This window comes from Pteronotus mesoamericanus, unplaced genomic scaffold (genome assembly GCF_021234165.1).
Source record: "Pteronotus mesoamericanus isolate MK-2021 breed Mesoamerican mustached bat unplaced genomic scaffold, CSHL_Meso_final contig_291, whole genome shotgun sequence".
Taxonomy (NCBI): Eukaryota; Metazoa; Chordata; class Mammalia; order Chiroptera; family Mormoopidae; genus Pteronotus; species Pteronotus mesoamericanus.
In genome coordinates, this window is record NW_026555124.1 from 5,188,603 (window position 1) to 5,206,319 (window position 17,717).

Below are 17,717 nucleotides of genomic sequence, written 5' to 3' on the forward strand. Positions count from 1 at the left end.
TTGTTTTTCCAAACTCGAAGAGAAGCTTTGTTGGGATTTCGATTGCTATGTTCCATTTGGGAACATTTGACATTTAAATCATTTTTAATCTTCCTGTCCAAGGAAGATGATTTCTCTTTCTCTCTCTCTCTTGTTTAGGTTTTGTGGGTTTTTTTGACAAGAGAATAATCATTCTCACTTAGATTATTCCTGCTATAAATATTTGTAGACAGATATACAGCAAAAAGATAGACTGGGTGTGTGTGACTGGAACTTATTTTATTAAGCTTTCTAACGTGGTTACTGACCTGTGGCTGACCTCGTATTCCGCTCCCCCTTGCCCCATCCTCCTGGCCCTCTCCTCGCTACTCAGTGAGGCCCGCATGTGGGCCCTGGGGCCTGGCAGACTGGGCCCCTCACCTTGTCAGCCAGGTCCCAGATGCGGGCTGTGCCGTCATTGCTGGCAGAGATAAAGATGTCCTTGGAGGGGTGTGTGGCCAGGCCCCAGATCTCTCCTTCCATGTGTCCATCAATCAGGATGTTGGAAGCAGCATTTTTTTCACCAACTTCAATTATTTCTCCATCTTTGGTCCCCACTAAAATTTTTCCCTGTTGTAATCAAAACACTGTTAGACAAAAGGAAAAATAGTGTATCACCCACTCACATGAACTACCTAGAGCAGTCAGACTCATAGATCTAGTAGAATGCCGGTTGCCGTCAGCTGGTGGGGACTGGGACGCATTGCTTAGTGGGCACAGAGATTCAGTTCTGCACGATGAAAAAAGTTTCGTGAGGCAATGGTGGCACAGGAAGGTGAATGGGTGTAATGCCATGGAATTGTTCTTTAACATGATTAAAATGGTAAATTTTATGTCACCTTTGTTTTGCCACAACTTAAAGTAATTTAAAACACTACTGGAACAGCATGGGAAAGTGCCTTCATTGGCCCTGGTTGTTAAAATAGGAAGTGCTGAGAGGTGCTTTGTATTTAACTACTGAGTTGCCCTTCCTGGAACAACCTCCTCCCACCTTCTCACTTCGCCTTCTCCCCATTGGCCACCCTGGGTGAGCGCTTCCACACCGAAGTCGCCATCACCAGTCCCTGCTAGAACATTCCAGGGACTGCGAGCACACGACCAAGCAGGACGGTCAATTTCTGCTCTTAGGCAACTCGCACTCCTAAGTTCTTGCTGGCACTGAACAAAACCCCATCTTGGGGCGCCTCCCAGGCCCTGGGGCCAGTCCTGCCTCCACCTCCCCCACATCTAATCCACTCCCCTGCCATGATTGCCATTTATCTATTTAAACACAAAATCCCCAGTTTCAAATTGTGTGTACTGCAAAGTCAGGTTTGCCTTTTTTTTTTTTTTATGGAGACCATCTACCTAGAAAGCAATTCTTAAGACTCATACCAATTCAAAAATATAAACACAAGGTATTTATATTATTAAAGAGAGATTTGTTTTCAAGTGCACTGGAATCTCCTGGGTGGGAGGACGAGAAAGGGTAGAAGGGTGGTTAAAAAAAGAAGAACATGTTCTGTAGATTCTGATCTGCCAGCTGTGGGTGGGAGCCAGGACAGCCATATTTTCTAAAAAGACACCACGGTTGTTTTCACTATTCGGCCAAGCTATGCCTCGAAAATCAATGACTTTGAATCAATTTGGTGGCCCTTCCTCTCCCCCTCACTGACTGGATAACCTTGGGCATGGGGAAATTATTTACTCTCTCTGTGCCAGCAATAATATCATCTATAATAACAGTAGCTACCATCTGAATGTGACTATGTGCCAGACGTGATGAAAGGCACGGTGCATGTGTAATGCATGCCATCCTCATAATAACCCTGGGCTGGACACAGAAAGTTTTAGTGACACACACATTACAGGCCCAGTTCTACTGAGAGAGTCACAGTTTGCACCCAGGTCTGTCTGACTCTGCTTAGCTACCTCCTCGATACAGTCCACATCATGCCTAGGAGTCTTGTTTTAAGGACTTAAGAACCCAGCACAAGGATAGTGCCTGGCTGGTGTGGAAAAATGACATAAATGGAGCCATTTCAAAATGCAGTTGGAGCTGCCATTCCAGAGGAACGAACTCGCACATCTTGTTCCTTGAATCTTTTGACTGGGCCAGACCTTTGGGCTGGACTGAAACCAACATTGTTTTACAAATGACTGTCTGCAGAGCCAGCAGGGAAGTGAACAGTCTCCCCACGAGGACTGTGACTGTGGACTTTCTACCTGAAGACAGAATCCGTAACTAATCGTGTGTAGCCAAGGGTAGCTCACCAGTAGGAATTCTTTCTTCTTTTCATGCGATTATTCCTTTTTCTTTTCTCATAAAAACCCCTTGTTTTCTCCCTGTAATTGGGACACTATTTGGGTTTCTGCCTAAATTTGTGCTCCTCAACTTGCAATTTTTTGATCCTAAATAATTGCTGGTTGCTTCTCGTTTCAACTTTTTAATTTTAGGTTGACACTTGGAAGGGGCTGGACTACGCCTCACGGGGCCCCCTTCCCCCGCCCCACCTGGCCGGCCCGTCCCCAGGGCAGCCCAGTCGCGCTCACTTTGCCGCGGCACACGGAGCGCACACACTCCACCAGCTGACCCGTCTCCAGCTGGAAGGCTCGGCAGCGCTTCATCTCCTGGTCCCACAACTTTACTGCACCTCCTTCTTTGGTCCTAAAACAGATCAAGAGGAACTTAGCATGTCAGCCGTTGCCCTAGACGTCCCGTAACCCTCCACTGCCCTTTCTCCCTGTCGTCTCATTACGGTCACAGGCACCTGGAGCCCAGCAGGGCTGACCCTCCAGGGTGGCCCCTTTCCTAGGCCCTGCCGATGTGCCATCACAACCCCTTGAACGTGCAGATTTCGTAAAGTGTCTGGAGAGCCATCACCTTGGAAGAGAATTGTAGTCTAGAAAATCAAAATTTTTATTAGGTCAAACACAAAAAGGAATGTTCCTCCTATTTTTCTGCTTCATTTTCATAACTTCCTTATCCCCATGGGAACGTCTCTGTCCTGTTCTCACTTATCCTTTGCTTCTTCTCCCACAGAGCTACTGAGAGTAACAGTATATAAGCAGTAAAGTTGCTCATATCTAATCAAGAATACCATTCTGGTTTTTAAACTACCATTAAATAGCCTCTCTCCTTCTCTGACTGCTACCTCTGAAGGTTTTGACTTGGGGTCCTCTCGGGGAGAAGGTAGGTCATCTCCCTGGTGCAGAAAAGATAGGAGAACGAAACTCTGCATTTTCTCCAAGTTGTAGATGCTTCTGTCAGTTTCTTTAAAAACAAAACAAAAAGGCCACTTGTTTCCTGAGGAGCTGCACTTACGGTCGCTCTTTTCCGCCAGTCACTATGAGTCCATCCCGCAGGGTTGTGTACATGGTGAAGACAGGGCCTGTGTGGGCCTTGGCCACCAGCCGAATGAGGAAGTGGTCCTTCCACACATAGACGTCCCCATTGATGGCACCCGTGAAAGTGAGGTTGTTCTGTAAACAAAGGGACACCTTCCCAGACACTTGCTCCCATTAGGGAACCAGCCCTGGAGAAACGGAAACATGCACTCAAGCTGACCTGTGCTAAGGAAAAGCGAAAGAATTTGCAGGCTACCAAAGACAATATACAACAGACCTGGCTTTGAAATTCAGTCTGTTGAATTACTCTGGCGCTTTTCATCCCTGCACTGAACACATCTCTGCATTTAGTGAACTTCGAATCTGGGGCAAGCCTCCACCTGAGGGACGCTTCCCGGGGCTCACCTAAGGGGTGGCACATCCACAGCTGGAGGGCCAAGAGTGGGCCCTGTTCCAGGATGTCCCCAGGGGGCGTTGCCGGTTGGCTGAGGGCACCCACAATCCATCTGCGGGTGTCGGTTGGGGGGACTTGTGGTGCACAGGGGCGGAAGAGAAAAGGAATGCTACACTGTGGTAGAAAGGATCCTCACCTCCTCTGCGGCTGGCTCACCCAGGCCTGACAGGCTTCCAAGTCACTTGGCCTCTGGAATAGTGAACCTTCTGTCCTGAGTGGAGCCTACCCTTCTCTAACATTTTTGGGAACAGTGATTGCAAAATAGCCAATAAAGCTGACAATGGAAAATGGCTTTCTTGTTGTTTGCAGCTTCTTGGCCATCTTCCTCCCCCTGCCGCTCCCAACACCCAGGGGCTCTGGGCCCCCTCAGGAAGCCTCTGCTGGAACTCACAGCACCGAAGGCCACAGAGAGCATCGTCTGCATCTTGGCGGCCTCCATGGACCCGATGACCCCTTTCTTGTAAAGGAGGGCGCTGCCTGCCAGGGTCCAGAATTTCATATGTTTGACTCCAACAGACACAAACTGTGTGTCTGAATCAGGGCGAAATTCCACCACAAATATGCGCTCCAGATGACCCCCTCGGCTGGCAACCTTGGCACCTGCGTGGATGAGAGAGTCCAGTGAGGCGGCCCGCCCGAGCCCCGGGGCCAGGCACGCAGCGCCAGCCCGGGATGGCTCTCCGTCCCAGCAGGCCCAGGGCGCGCTTCAGTGTTCTTTTTTCTGTAACAGCACCCTGCCCCCTTCAGGTGCTACTCCCAAGGTGGGAAAGAGAGGCTGTGTCCAGGAAAATTTCCAGAACAGCAGGTGCTGCTAACATAATTCAGTTCCACTCCACCCCACCCCCACAAGCCACACCCAGGCATCTGTGGACACAGCAGGAAAGGACAGCCTGGAAGAAGGACACTTCCAGATCAGAGAAGAGGGCAAAATGGCTGAGGGCATCCGCATCCGCCAACTTCACCACGAGGCGCACCTCATAGGTGACTCACATTCTCTGCGTTTACTTTCTTCTTAAATAGTTTCCCACATTCCCTTTTCTCTTATGGTTTATAGGTTTAAATTCTTTACCTTTTACATTTAATTACTAGTTGTTGTTTTTTTTTACCTCAACTCTATTATGTTTTTGACTTATCTCTTGAGTTCTTTTTCTCTCCTGAGCTTTACCGAACCTTTGTCTTAATCAAACCCCAATTCTGCCATTTATTTGTAGAACATCTTTGGACAAGTTATTGAACCTCCCTGTGCCTCAGTTTCCTCATCTGTAAACTGAGGCTCATCATCGTTCCCAGTTTTAAAAATGTGGTGGGGATGAAAAGAATTGATAGAAGTGAAGCCCTTTAGAACAGCGCTTGATGCAGTGGGTGTTCTGTAAGTGATAACTATTATCATGATCACTCTTTTAGCTCCTTTTTAAATCTCTTGGCTTCTATTCATTTAGCCCTCATCTATTTTTGTCTCATCAGCCCTTGAGTTTTCACTTTTATTTTAAACTTCTATTATCTTTTATTTTCCCTTAACCTTCTCTTCATGTTTTAGTTCCAGTTTCCTCTTATCTTTTCTCCCTGTGTTTTTCATGCACATGTATGCTTTCTTCCCCTCTTTCTCGTCACTCACGTTTACCTACTCATTTTTATAACGAATGGCTCCCTGGCAGAGTGGTGGCGGCTGGCCCACAGCCGGCCTGCAGCTCTCCCCACTGGAATCGCCTCCCAGGGATGCGGGGCTGGGGGCGCTGAGGGTGCTGGGGAGGCCGCAGGTCACTTCTTGCCACCAGCAGTAACTCCCCCTGCACAGGGACCGTTTGAGTTCCTGTAACAGATCCCTCACCACCTTGGGCGCGTGGTCCCCAAGGACACCGTAAACTAAGTTAAAAGACAAACAGAGTGGGAGAAAACATTTGCAGAGCTTACGTAAGAGACAAAGCACTAACACTGAGAATCAGTAAAGGATTGCGGGTCGTAAGACAAACCACCCTCCCATCCCCAGCAGAAAAAGGGTTTGAACCGATGAATTACACAGAAGCAGCAATATACAAGCAGTCAATAAAGTGATGGAAAGAGGACCAATCTCAGCAGTCCCAGGGGAAATGCAAACTAAAACCGTAAGATGCAGGTTTCTCCTGAGCCGCTGTCGGTTTTCCCCTTGTTGCCCCGTGAGCGCTTTGCACTGTGGTGACACCCGTCTCCCTCTGGCTTCTCGGTTGCTCAGGACAAATTTCATACAAGTACCTAGGACCTGACAACATGCAGTTTCTATATAAGCTCATTTCCTTACTCCATTTTATTTTGTATATTCTTACCTAAAAATGTACATAAACCTCCCTGAACGCACATATTGTTTATTTGTAAGCAGGACTTCAAGTGAGGGAAAAACCTTCAGCACAATCAGCTCAGGAGAGCTGGCGGCTGGTGAGAGGCCATGAAACACCGTCACTGGCTCAGAACGCTTCTCTGCCCTTCCGACAAAGACCGTGGCAGAAAGCTACCAAAAAGAAGGCTCCCCGTTCCTGGGAGCTTGTTTAAAAGACCTGGCTCCACCGATTCTCCCTCAGGAGGTCAGAAGGGGCCCCGAGTGAGCAGAAGCCGGTGCTGGGGCAGGGCCAGAGCGGGCACTGCTCAGAGGGACAGACGAGGGAAGCGAAGAGAGCGAGCCTGAGCTGAAAAAGACCAGACGGTGCAGGGGGCCGAGGCAGCTTTCTTCCGGGGAAGGAGGAATAGACTTGGTCCTGGCGACCGGCTACCGCAGCAAGTTGAGTCAGTAGGTGCTGCAGAAGAAAGGCGTCGTGAGGTAATTGTGACCTCACAGAAGAAAGGGCTTACAGGAGCTTTCCAAGACTGAGTGGCCGCCCTGCAAAATGACGAGGGCCACATCCTTGAAAGCATTCAAGCCGAGGGTGGAAATCGGCTTGTCTGAAGTGCACGTGGGGCAGTTTCTCCATGGGATGCATGGTCTCAGGGCAGGAAGACTCATCGAGTCCCTTCACCTCCATGCTGCTATGAGGCTATCGTTTCAGAAGCCAGTCTGTCATCTGGGGTTGAGTCTATTTAATCAACATTATGAGGAATGAACCTGCATCCCCAAGGTACAGATTATGGGGCCATTTGGACACTAATGAGTAAGAAAATGAGAAATGGATGGAATATGATGAGGGAGCCTCATCATAAAAGTCTGCAGGTCCCGAACCTGTGTTTCTCATGTCGGGGCTCAGGAGGGACTGGCAGTCCCCTCCCACTGTGCTCATCGCTTCACAGCCCCTCCCACAGGAAGATGCTCAGATAATGGGATTCTAGAAGCCCTGGGTCGGAGACATGCCACCTCTGGGCATGCCGGGCTTAGCGTGCCCCAGATACGTGCCGCCCGGCTGGAGACAGACCTCATTAATGCCCTAACTAATTGGATCTGCTTTTGCCAGCCTGAGAATATGCTCGGAAGATCGCACATCTTTGGTTCTAAGACGACCATACATTTAGTAGCAGCTTGTGTGTGTGTGTGTGTGTGTGTGTGTGTGTGTGTGTGTGTGTCTGTCTGTCGGGGAAGGGCAAGAAAGAAAAAAACCCCTGATCAATTAAATGTAAACCTTGATTATTAGATGAATCCCCATTTTGAAAAAGTTAAAATATAAAAAATAAAACATGCTTCTGAGACTATGGTGGTGGAACCCTGTCCCTAGTGCCTGTAATAAGACCACCAAGGTGACAAGGCTGCAGCAGAATCCAGGAGTCGCCAGAAGGAACGCTGAGGAGAAGGACGTTTGGGTCGCAAGGCAGTTAGGATAGAAGTGGAGGAGGCTGCCCTGCCTTCTGCTAGAGGAAGAAGGCTGCCAGCATTGGGGCACTTTGTGCCCAAAGACCCTTCACTAGCCAGCACAGACCTGCCGTGGCCGGGCCCTCCTGGCCGTGGGGCCCAGGGATGCAGTGGGGCCCAGGGAGCAGGCTCTCCAGGACCCCAAGAGCCCTGGAATCTGCTGACCCCACAGCAGTGCCTCGTGGGCTTTGCTGGCGGCAGGTCAGGCTGGAGCCCAGCCCATGCCCCGAGCACGCCTCCCGGACAGACAGAAGCCCAGCTCCGTTTACCTTCCTGCCAACGCCAGACGGTGATAGTGTGCTCCGGGTCCACGCCCACCGACACCAGCAGCTTTCCGGTTGCACTGAAGTTGATGTAATTCACCCCCTTTGAGTGGAAGCACCGCAGCATGGAGAGGGTGTGCTTGGTCATGGCATCCCAGACATGGATGGAAGGTGTCGTTCCTGAATGTGGAGGCGTGACAAAGAGCTCAGGCTGGGGAATGGCGGAGCCAAGGCCACGCTATGTCCATCTAAGAGTCAAGTGTTCGGGGGCCTTACAGTTACTGGGCCTAAGAGACCTACCGCCTGACCTGGCCAGAGGTGAAGGCCATAGCGGACATCTGCTGTGCTTTTAGAACAGAGACTAAGGGCACTTATGCCCCACAAGCACATTTGCAGAGGTGATTACATGAAGGAGACTGATGAGGTCAATGACTTGTATCTGTGATTCAGCCAGATACAATCAGCAAACATGATACATCAACATGATTTTGCTGTGCAGATTCAAACTACTCACGAGGGAACAGCCTTACCTGGGGCCTCCGTAATATCACCTGCATTAGGTGGGCAATGGCAATGAGGAAGCGTCAAAGGAAAACAACAGCTAAAATAAGTCATGTTTCGAATAGTGAAGCACTCAACACCAGCATCAGAAAGTTTCAAATTAAATTTAAAAAATGGACATGGGGTCAATGAGAACAAGCAGGAAGATATGTTTGTAAAAAATGCCTTTGAAATGACCAAGTTAAAAAACAACACTTTTCACAAATGTGAATCAGGTCACATTTGTCACTGGCGGTTGCCTAGGATACAGAAGACCCAGGCACACACACCGCAGTCTACCCTTGCCGAGCACAACTGCCAGGCTGCAGACACTGGGCTCTACACTTGGTACCTGGGGTCTGAAAAATTACTCTCACCAGTCCACGGGGATGGGGGCCCTCAACTTATTTGGACTATGATGCTATGGCCTGATTTTATGGTTCCTCAGAATCACCAGTCACTGGATGTGTTAACTCAAGCAACACAGATACATTCTGGGCTCAAAAAGTCAACAGCAACATCAATGAGAAAGGGTGGATGCCAGTGGGCCACCCCCTCCATCCCCCAGTAACTGCTAGGTCAGTGCTCCCGCTCAGCGGGGAGAGCCTCAGCTGCGGCAGGGCCCTCCTACCGATCTGGCTGGTGGCCACCACGTTTCTGTACTTGGGGTGCTGGTTCACTGTGAGGCAGAGGATGTCGTCCGTGTGCTCCAGGTAGAAACTCTGGCTCCCTGTGAGAGAGACGTAGAGGGTGAGCAGGGGAGCCTTAAGGCCCCAGGGCAACCCCAAAGCTTTGTGTGGTGTCTTTGGAAATGCCCTGTAGCATAAGAGCTTAACCCCAAATCCTCACTTCAGGACCATGCTTGGGGAGACAGGAGATCACTTTATACATCCTCCCTGTGGCCCAGGACTGACGGCCTCTCGATGTCTACCTCTGAGCAGCGGCGGGTGGGGGCGCAGGTTAATGTTGTACTGAGCAAAAAGGCACCGCTTACCTGTCAGACAGGGGAGACAGTGAAATAGGAAAATACAGACAGTTCCTGACTCACAACGGTTTGACTTTATGGAAAGTGATATGCATTCAGTAGACACCATACTTTGAATTTTAAACTTTGATTGTTTCCCGGGCTAGCGATGTGCAGAACGATTCTCTGGTGGCGCTGGGCAGTGGCAGCACCCAGCAGCGGGCCACGGCTCCCTGTCCGGCACGCGGTCAGGAGGGTAAACAACGAATGCTCTGCAGTGTATTCACCGTGTTAGGTGATTCTGCCCGACCGTAGGTAGGGAAAACGTAAGTGTGGCTGGGCTGAGCAACGATGTTGGGTAGGTTAAGGGTATTAAATGAATTTTCAACTTATATTTTCAGTTTACAGTGAATTTGTCAGCATGTAACCTCATCATAAGTCAAGAGGCATCTATACTTAGAGAATCCCTTTTAATTATCTTTGTTCATTATCAAAGTGCCAACCCACTTGGGTGCCTGAGTGGCACACACAGGTGATGGTTCACCCCCAAAAGCCCCAACTCGACATATGTCACAGGGAGTGGAAGAGAGAATAAGAAATACTTGATCATCGATAGTGGCAAATGGGTTTGCCAACTGTCAAAAGTGGCCACTGTAAACTCACAAAGAGGTGAATAATGGTACTGCTATATAAGGAAATAACACATTGCTATTAAAATGAGAATATTATATAGAAAATTTCAAGGTCCTCCTCTTCCCCAAAGACAAGCCACTATGTGCCCAATGATTTCATTGTCTAAAAATCTATGCATGAGCAACTACACCAAATGGGAAGGGCACAAATATTTGAAAAGAAAGAAAACAATTGTTTTAAGATATGAAGCAAATAAGGCAAAATATTAACATTTAAATCTAGTGATAAAGATATGGGTGTTTGTTAAATTAATTTCTGAATGCCTCTTTTTGCTTGGGGAGTGTCACTTTTTAAACTATTTTTTCATTTAAGAGTCAGCATATCGTTAAGGGACATTTTGGGTACTTTTGTTTTTGTAAGTTCTCATCTTCACCATAAATCTAAATAGTCAAAACAAGCAAAACTTGTAAATCTGAGCTGCTAAAAAATCAGTCCCTGTTAAAAAGGAATGAGAAGCGTCCCCCTATCCTGCTCTTCACTGCTGTTTGTAAGGAATTCCTCTATTCCCCACGCCCGCTTTCTGGCTCCTCTCCACCCTGTCAGCCTTTGACCCTTTGACTCTTCAATCATGTGCCTGAGCATTTTCTAGGACTAAATGAGACCCGTCTGGAAGGCAGAAGAAGGGCTTAAAGGGAAGAGAATGCTTAAGCCTGGGGGCATCTAAAAGAAAGTGCATAAAACAGCTGAAAGAAAAGCCTGCATTTAGCCAGTGGCTTCTCCTGGCCCAGTCACCTGTAGAGAGGTTCTGAACGACGCCGGCTGCTGCGGTGTGGAAGATGATGTCGGCCCCGTCGTTCAGGTAATGCAGGTTATTGCGACAGTCGAATCCTCTGTAGCCAAACACGTGGTCAAGAGCCAGCTCCTACATTCCCACGTGAAAAAGAAAGCAGCCCTGAGAGGAGCGAACCCGCACTGAAGCAACAGCCATGCCTCTCACGGACACCGCGTGGCCCGTGAGACAGCCAACCTCTCACTAAAAACACTCTGCTTCTCGACTAGCTGAGGATAAAATGCAGTCCTTCTTTTAAGCTGCCTGGAACACGAGGGGGCCAGGATAACATGCAGAATTACAGGGAGTTTTCTAAAAAAACTAGATATGCTTCCCTGCTCCTCAGGTGAGCCAAAGTCTCCGGATTTGACACTCTGTCTGCAAAGGTTGCCTAGAAGTCTCATGTCCGTGCCTTGGCAGGCACCCTTGGGCGAGCTGAATGGCGGCTCCGAGATCTGCTCTGATTCCCACAGATGCAGCGGGGCCTGGCGCAGCAGAACGTCAAGGTAAATGCCACGCTCATTCTGCTGCTGGGTGCTTGCCCTACCGAGTTTCTACACCATTTACATTTTTTTCAACAACTAGATATTGTTCTGGCTTTGTAGTCTTCTTCCTGTTTTGTCTTTCATGACAAACAGCAGTGGCTGATTCGGATCAGATGGGCTCCTAATTCAATTGGACACACATGTCTGGCTGGCAGCGCATCTGTGCCAGGCACTGTGCTGGGGGGTGGGATACAAAATTAGGGAGATGTGGGTTCCTTTCCTCCAGGTTCCCCGATTCTGGCCTTCCCTTTCTCCAAAGCTCAGCAATTGCAAACGTTAGATGAATTCTCCTAAAATACCACACCATCTCCTTACTCAACACTTGCTGACTCTCCCTGCCCATGGGAAGAGCCCACATTCCTCAGGTTGGCACAGTGAGCCCCCATACACCTCTCTGGTCCCCCTTGGCCAGGCTGACTTTTCTATTTAGCTCACATATCGTGAGCTTTCCTATCTTTATGATTTTGCTTTTTAAAATCTCTCTCATTGTGAAACTCCTCTTCCTTTCAACTTCCTGAGTGTCTCAGCCCAGCCCGCAGCCTCCCTGCACCCCTACCCCTCACTCCCAGGTGTTTCCCAGAAACTGTGTGTGTAATAAAGTGACCTCCAGGCCTCATGGACAGCTGACTCATGCTGAGCCAATCAGATAGTTTCTCCCAGGAATTTAGGACTGGGGACCCTGGTAGACCTTGCTGTTTCATTAACTGAGGAGGTGTAAACTCAGGTGCTGGGGAGCACCCATTGTCTACCAAAGTAGTTCTGAAAAGTCTGCAGAAAAAGAATAGACTGCATCAGATGCACACAAGATCCAGTTGGGCAAAAAAAGGTACCATCTTGGCTTATAATGGCTTTTCAGCTCCTGGATCTTATCTCTCTTAAAGCTCAGCTGCATTTCCTGACCTGTGCTGTGTTCTTATGATAAGTCCCCTCAGTGAATTCTCCTTTTCCAGTAAAGACCTCAGTGGGTTCAGTCTAGTAGGGGAGATCAATGAGCAAGGAATACAGGCAGCAGGGTATGTGACAGGCTGGCGTGGGGCTGGGGTGTGCGGGAGGGTTTAGGGCGAAGAGCGTCAGGAAACCGCACAGAGAAGGTGTCAGAAAAGGACTTGAAAGACCAGGGTATGGGGTGGGAGGAGGGGAGCTTCTGATCAGAATGGAGCCTGAGAAGTTCTCTTCAGGAGCCCAAGAGCCCAGGGCGGCTTCAGAGGCCGTTAGGTAGTTGGTTTGGGGCTGGAGGTTTGAGTTATGGTGAAGAGTCAGTCACAGGAGGTGGGCTTGAAAGGAGCTCCTGGGTAAAGCTCCAAAACCATTCATTTGAATCCTAATCATCAATGTGGGAATCTCTTGGGTCTTAATGCCAGGATGAAGGATGAACAGTTATATTTTAAAGAGGTGACTCTGCAGGCCGCAGGGCATTGGGGGAGGGGGTCTGAGGCAGGGAGAACAGTTAGGAGGCTTCTCTCAGAAAACAGCAGGTTCACTAGTGGCACAATCCTCAGGTCTCAACAACTGAGTCCACATCCCTCACCCCTTACTGGCCTGGTGATCTTGAGCAGGGGACCTAACTAGTCACTGAACTTCCTTGAGCTAATGTCCTCATTTGCAAAATGAAAACAATAAAAGTACCTACCTCACAGGTGTGAGGCACGTATAAAATACTTCACAGGAAGTATGTAGCATGGTACCCAGCCCAGGGTAAGTGCTCAAACAACAGAGACGGTGACTAAGCTCTTAGTCTCCCCATCTCCCCCTCCCTCTCCCCGAGTGGTTCCAGGTTCAGGAAAAGGAACCAGGGTTGAAGGACATGGGACATGTTAGCGTTAGTACTAATAGGACCCAGGGGGGACGATTCTGGTCACCGGGATGGGGGATACAATGCCATGCAGGAGAGGGAGCAAGAGCCACCAGATCCATCAGTTCACGCAAAGGCACCCCTGTGGGACAGGCAGATGGTGATGTCCGCCAGGTCTTAGAACACTGATGCCAGATTAAAAGCAAAATATCTGACCTCCTCACCTCAACCAGTTTCTTTTTTTTGGTGATATTGTTCTTCTGGAGTTTCTCAGGCAGGGGAACAGCTCTGCTAACAGGTGGCCTGGAACAGAGAGTGGCCAGAGAAACAGCGTTGAACAAAAGACGGCAAGGCCAGGCTCCTCTCGCTCCCCTCGCCCACGCAGAGGGCCCTCCCCCGGGGTTTGCTCTGGCCTGCCCCCCTTGCCTGCCTCCTCCGTGCGCCCTGAAAAGTGGCTTCTGGCATGAAGGGTCCTGCCTGATGGGGCCTTGATTCACAGGCGCTGAGGTGGCTCCCCACACTTATGCCCTGGTGGCCAGGGGTCAGTCCCTCCCTCCTGGGAGCCAGGAGGGACAGCTGAGCCGGTGGGCTGGTTTTAAAACCAAAGTGGAGCCTAAGCAGGAGAAGGTAGAGGCTGTGCTTCCTGAACCCACTGGCCATTTTTCAGACAGAGACGTGTCAAACGTGTTCGGAACCATGTAGGTAGTGAAAAAAATCACGGCACGGCGCGAAGTGGGACTTCCAAGCCAGGCTTGGGAAGGGTCCACGCTCAGGTCATTCCCACTACACGAAAGGGCCAGTAGGAAGCAAGGGATCGAAAACAGAGGGAACTCCCACTCAGCCTCATGCCTCAGGGTTACGGTCTGTGTTGAACTGCTACCCTGAGAGCAGAGGTTGCTTTTTCCATTCTCAGTTTTGGAGATCGAGGCCTTTACATTTAATTAGGAGATTCTGCAATGGGTAAGTGCTCACAGATTTTTATATGAGTCGGACAATTTTGGGTAACCAGGGGTTCCCTTAAATCAACTTGTTGGAGTTTAGGAAACCGGGGACCGGTAGGGGAGACCTGCACCAGCCCCCGCCACACGTTCCAACTCCATTAGTTATTGCTCTTGGTCTAGACAAAGAAAAAGGATTACCTTGATCCCCTTGTAAGCAGCAAACAAAGCCAAGTGAGAAACTTAGTACAGTTTAGAGCCACATGAGCAAGCACCTCATTCATGCACAAGCATTTTCCAAGTGAACAGACATTCCTGTGTGGCACAAACCATGCTTCCCGAGCATGCCAGCAAAGAACTAAAACAGAAATGAAAGAGTGCACCAGTCTACAAATTCAGAAAGCTCATACCCTGGCGTCTCTGGGCAAATTCTGCACTAACGCGCCTACAGAATGGGGAGAAAAAAGGAAGCCTTGTCAATGCTTCCCACACACTCTCCATGACTTTGCAAATGCGCCTGGGGACTGCTTATTTTAGAGTGTGCTGGGGACAAACTTGTTGTCAGAAAACAATCACATCCTCCTGGATGTCGCTGGGACTTGTGCACAATGGGTGCTTTGTTTTCGAATCAAGTTCAACTCATAATTTAGCCTAATAATTTCCAGTGTTTCTTGGGAGGGCAGCTTGCCTGCTGGAACAGCTTGCATTTTTGTGCTGGGGTTAAACAAGCTATCTGTAGTTTCTCAGGAACTCTTCAATCAAAACATGTTATGTAATCATAAGTGATCACTGGACCAAATGGTATTATAATCAACACCGAAGAATGGGTAGAGAGCACATCTCTGCAAAATGACACCCCCGGCTGACGTCACCGCTGCCAAATTAGCAAAGCCAGGAAGTGGGGCCTTGCCAGTTCTTGCAATTAGACACTTTCTTCACATTAATTATCGATTTCCAGAACATCTGCTCTTTCTTCTGTTTTAGTGGGACTTTCAAATGAAATCCGTGGGTTTCTTCTTTCACCAAGAATGTTTAAGTGTATGACAAAAGCAAGCCAAGGTCTGAGATGCGAGCGAGGGGACACTAGGACCGCAGCCTGGCTCATTAGTCAGACTCTGAGATTAAACACAGGGGCTGTTTTCAGGGTACACGCAGGTTGTATAATACGCCACATATTATACAGTATATAGAGTATGCATACAGGCACAAACACTGTGTATTAATATATACACAGGACTGTATATATATATATATATACACATACACACACACGTAGAGACAATTGGTGCTTTTTTCACCTTGATTTTCAGTTAAAAACTGAAAAGTAAAGCAGTCTCAGAATGTTTCTTTCATATTTCACAAGCATATGTTTACAGCTGTATTGCTTCAAAACTGAAGATGAGAGGGGCAAAAGGAAGAAACCTGCATAGTGGCAAATTCAGCGGATTTTAAGTATAGACCCTTTGTGGTTGTGGATTTTGCATGAGCGCTTAATACTGGATGCTCATCGAACACTTGGGCTTTTGCAGAGTGCTGTGAATACTTACTTGACAATTCCCTGCCTCCAAAGGAAAGCAAGTTAAAACACAACACAAGCATTAAAGGCTTCTTTCCAGGCACCTATTAACAGTGTTTGTAACATCAGACATGGGAGGGGCTGCCAAAAATTTCAAACACGGTCAAACACTGGAGGTTTAGCATTTTTCAGCAGATCTAAATCCTTCCAGATTCAGAGTTCATTGGAAATGTGACTCTGAAAAGCTTTGCTGAAGTGGGAAAGAGGAGAGTGCATGAGGACATTCGCTCCCTTTTCAGTCCAATAAGCCCTTTAGAGCTGGCTGTTTCCAGCTGGCACACGGGCTGGGAGAGCGAGGAAGGCAGTGAGTGCCATTGGAAGTCAGCGGGGAGACTCAGAAAGGTTAGAAGCTGGACGGGGAGGGGTTGGGGACTGGAGGTGAAAGGAGCAGAGACACAAAGGGGCCTCCTGGGAGCAAGTGGGGCTTTGAAGACAGACAAAGAAGTGAGAGAGCTTCCATTGGGCAAGAAATTTAAGGAGGGAGCCTGGCAGGAGAGCAAACAAGCTGGATAACAAGGGGAGAGTAGGATGGACAGGATTGAGCTTGGAGAGAGCAGGAGAGCAGCTTTGCTAAGGGAGAGAGGGTGGGGCCAGGAACCCCAAGGAGAGGCTCTGAACTCAAGCATGTGCCTGGGTGGTAAGTAGGGAGGCAGCCCTGTTCTTGCCCAGTGCCGGGGGCAAGGGTAAGGTCACCACCCCCATGCCCTTGTGTGCCCTTTGGAAACGGCGCATTCTGTGGGCAGGGCAGGCCCATCCCTGCTGTAAGCCCACTGTCCGGCAGCTGGGCTGCGGAGGAGAAGGCTGAGACTCTCTTGGAGATGTGTGGAACGTTCCCCGACACAGGCTCTCACCCTGCTAAAGGCCCCCAAGGGTGGCCGGAGCCTGGGTGCCCGCTCCGCCTTGCCCCCTCCCTGGGGTGCTGGGCTGGCAGAGCACACGACGACCCGAGTCGTGCAGCAGAGCCTTCAGCACCAAGAGTCCTAGGGGAGCTTCCAGAATGACCAAGGAGGAGATGGAAACCAGTCTCAGCGTGGCAGCCGACTGGGGAGTCTGGCTCAGAGACCCAATGAGAAGCAAAGTGGTTCCAAGCAGCTTCTGTAAAGCGGGGTGTCGGAGTGCAGAGACTTGGCTACATTTAGCCAAGAAAAGCAAGTTTGGAGATGTTTTTAGTGTTGCTAGTCAATATTCAAAGCATCATTGGAGGAAATTGTAGCTATATTCCAAAATGTGCTATAAAATGCACGAAGTTTTCAAAATGTCATAGGAAACCAAGCCATTCCTGATCCTGGTTTTAGGTTGAAACCAGTAGATGATCTGCAGACTGTTTTAGAGCTGTCCTCAAACAATGTCTATCACCCCATGGGTGGGCTTTGGGGACTCAGTGAACCCTCTGACACTCAGGCCAAATCATGTTTGCACACATGCATTTTTCTGGGGGGGGGGGGGAGGAGGCATGTAGTAACCAGATTTTCAAAGCTGTCTGGAGGGGGGAGAGAGAATGACCCAGTGCTCTAGGATACGTCTGGTTTAGGAAAAGTCTCCAAAGCCACAGGGGCTGTCTATTATCAAAACAAAGAAAATGGATTCTGTTAAATGCATTCTTGTCTCTTCTAGAACCATCTGTGGAGCTGCTCAGTGGTGAAGTGCGGTGGAAGTGAGTCAGGTGACCTGCCGCCCTAAAAATGCTCTTGACCAAAGCCTGAAACACAACCCTTTACAAAATGGGGCTATAACCCTGGGTGGTGTGGCTCAGTGGGCTGAGTGTCATCCTGCAAACCTAAAGGTCACCTTTTTGAGTCCCAGTCAGGGCGTGTGCCTGGGTTGTGGGCCAGGCCCCAGTTGGGAACATGCGAGAGGCAACTGATGGATGTTTCTCTCCCTTTCTCTCCCTCCCTTCCCCTTTCTTGAAATAAATAAATAAATAAAGTATTTTTAACAATGGGGGATACAGTTCCGGACAGTGCCATTTTAGGTGAATATCAATTTATTTGGGTGAAAAATTGAGGGCATCAAGGCTGGAATAGAAGGAACTA

General features: G+C 49.0%; 1 protein-coding gene across 3 annotated transcripts in view; it reads right to left on the reverse strand.

The window, feature by feature from the left end:
* Positions 1 to 17,717, reverse strand: part of EML6 (EMAP like 6) — a 226,664-nt gene that overhangs the window by 6,863 nt on the left and 202,084 nt on the right. Inside the window, exons 28-37 of one of the 3 annotated variants that reach the window (XM_054575439.1) lie at positions 14,310 to 14,318; positions 13,395 to 13,473; positions 10,797 to 10,926; positions 9,039 to 9,137; positions 8,398 to 8,418; positions 7,874 to 8,047; positions 4,191 to 4,399; positions 3,323 to 3,480; positions 2,551 to 2,665; positions 400 to 588 (exon numbers count right to left, since the gene is read on the reverse strand). In XM_054575439.1, the coding sequence (XP_054431414.1) occupies positions 400 to 588; positions 2,551 to 2,665; positions 3,323 to 3,480; positions 4,191 to 4,399; positions 7,874 to 8,047; positions 8,398 to 8,418; positions 9,039 to 9,137; positions 10,797 to 10,926; positions 13,395 to 13,473; positions 14,310 to 14,318 (1,183 nt within the window). The remainder of the gene's footprint in view (positions 1 to 399; positions 589 to 2,550; positions 2,666 to 3,322; positions 3,481 to 4,190; positions 4,400 to 7,873; positions 8,048 to 8,397; positions 8,419 to 9,038; positions 9,138 to 10,796; positions 10,927 to 13,394; positions 13,474 to 14,309; positions 14,319 to 17,717) is intronic. The other 2 variants (XM_054575438.1, XM_054575437.1) reach the window with 2 other exon arrangements.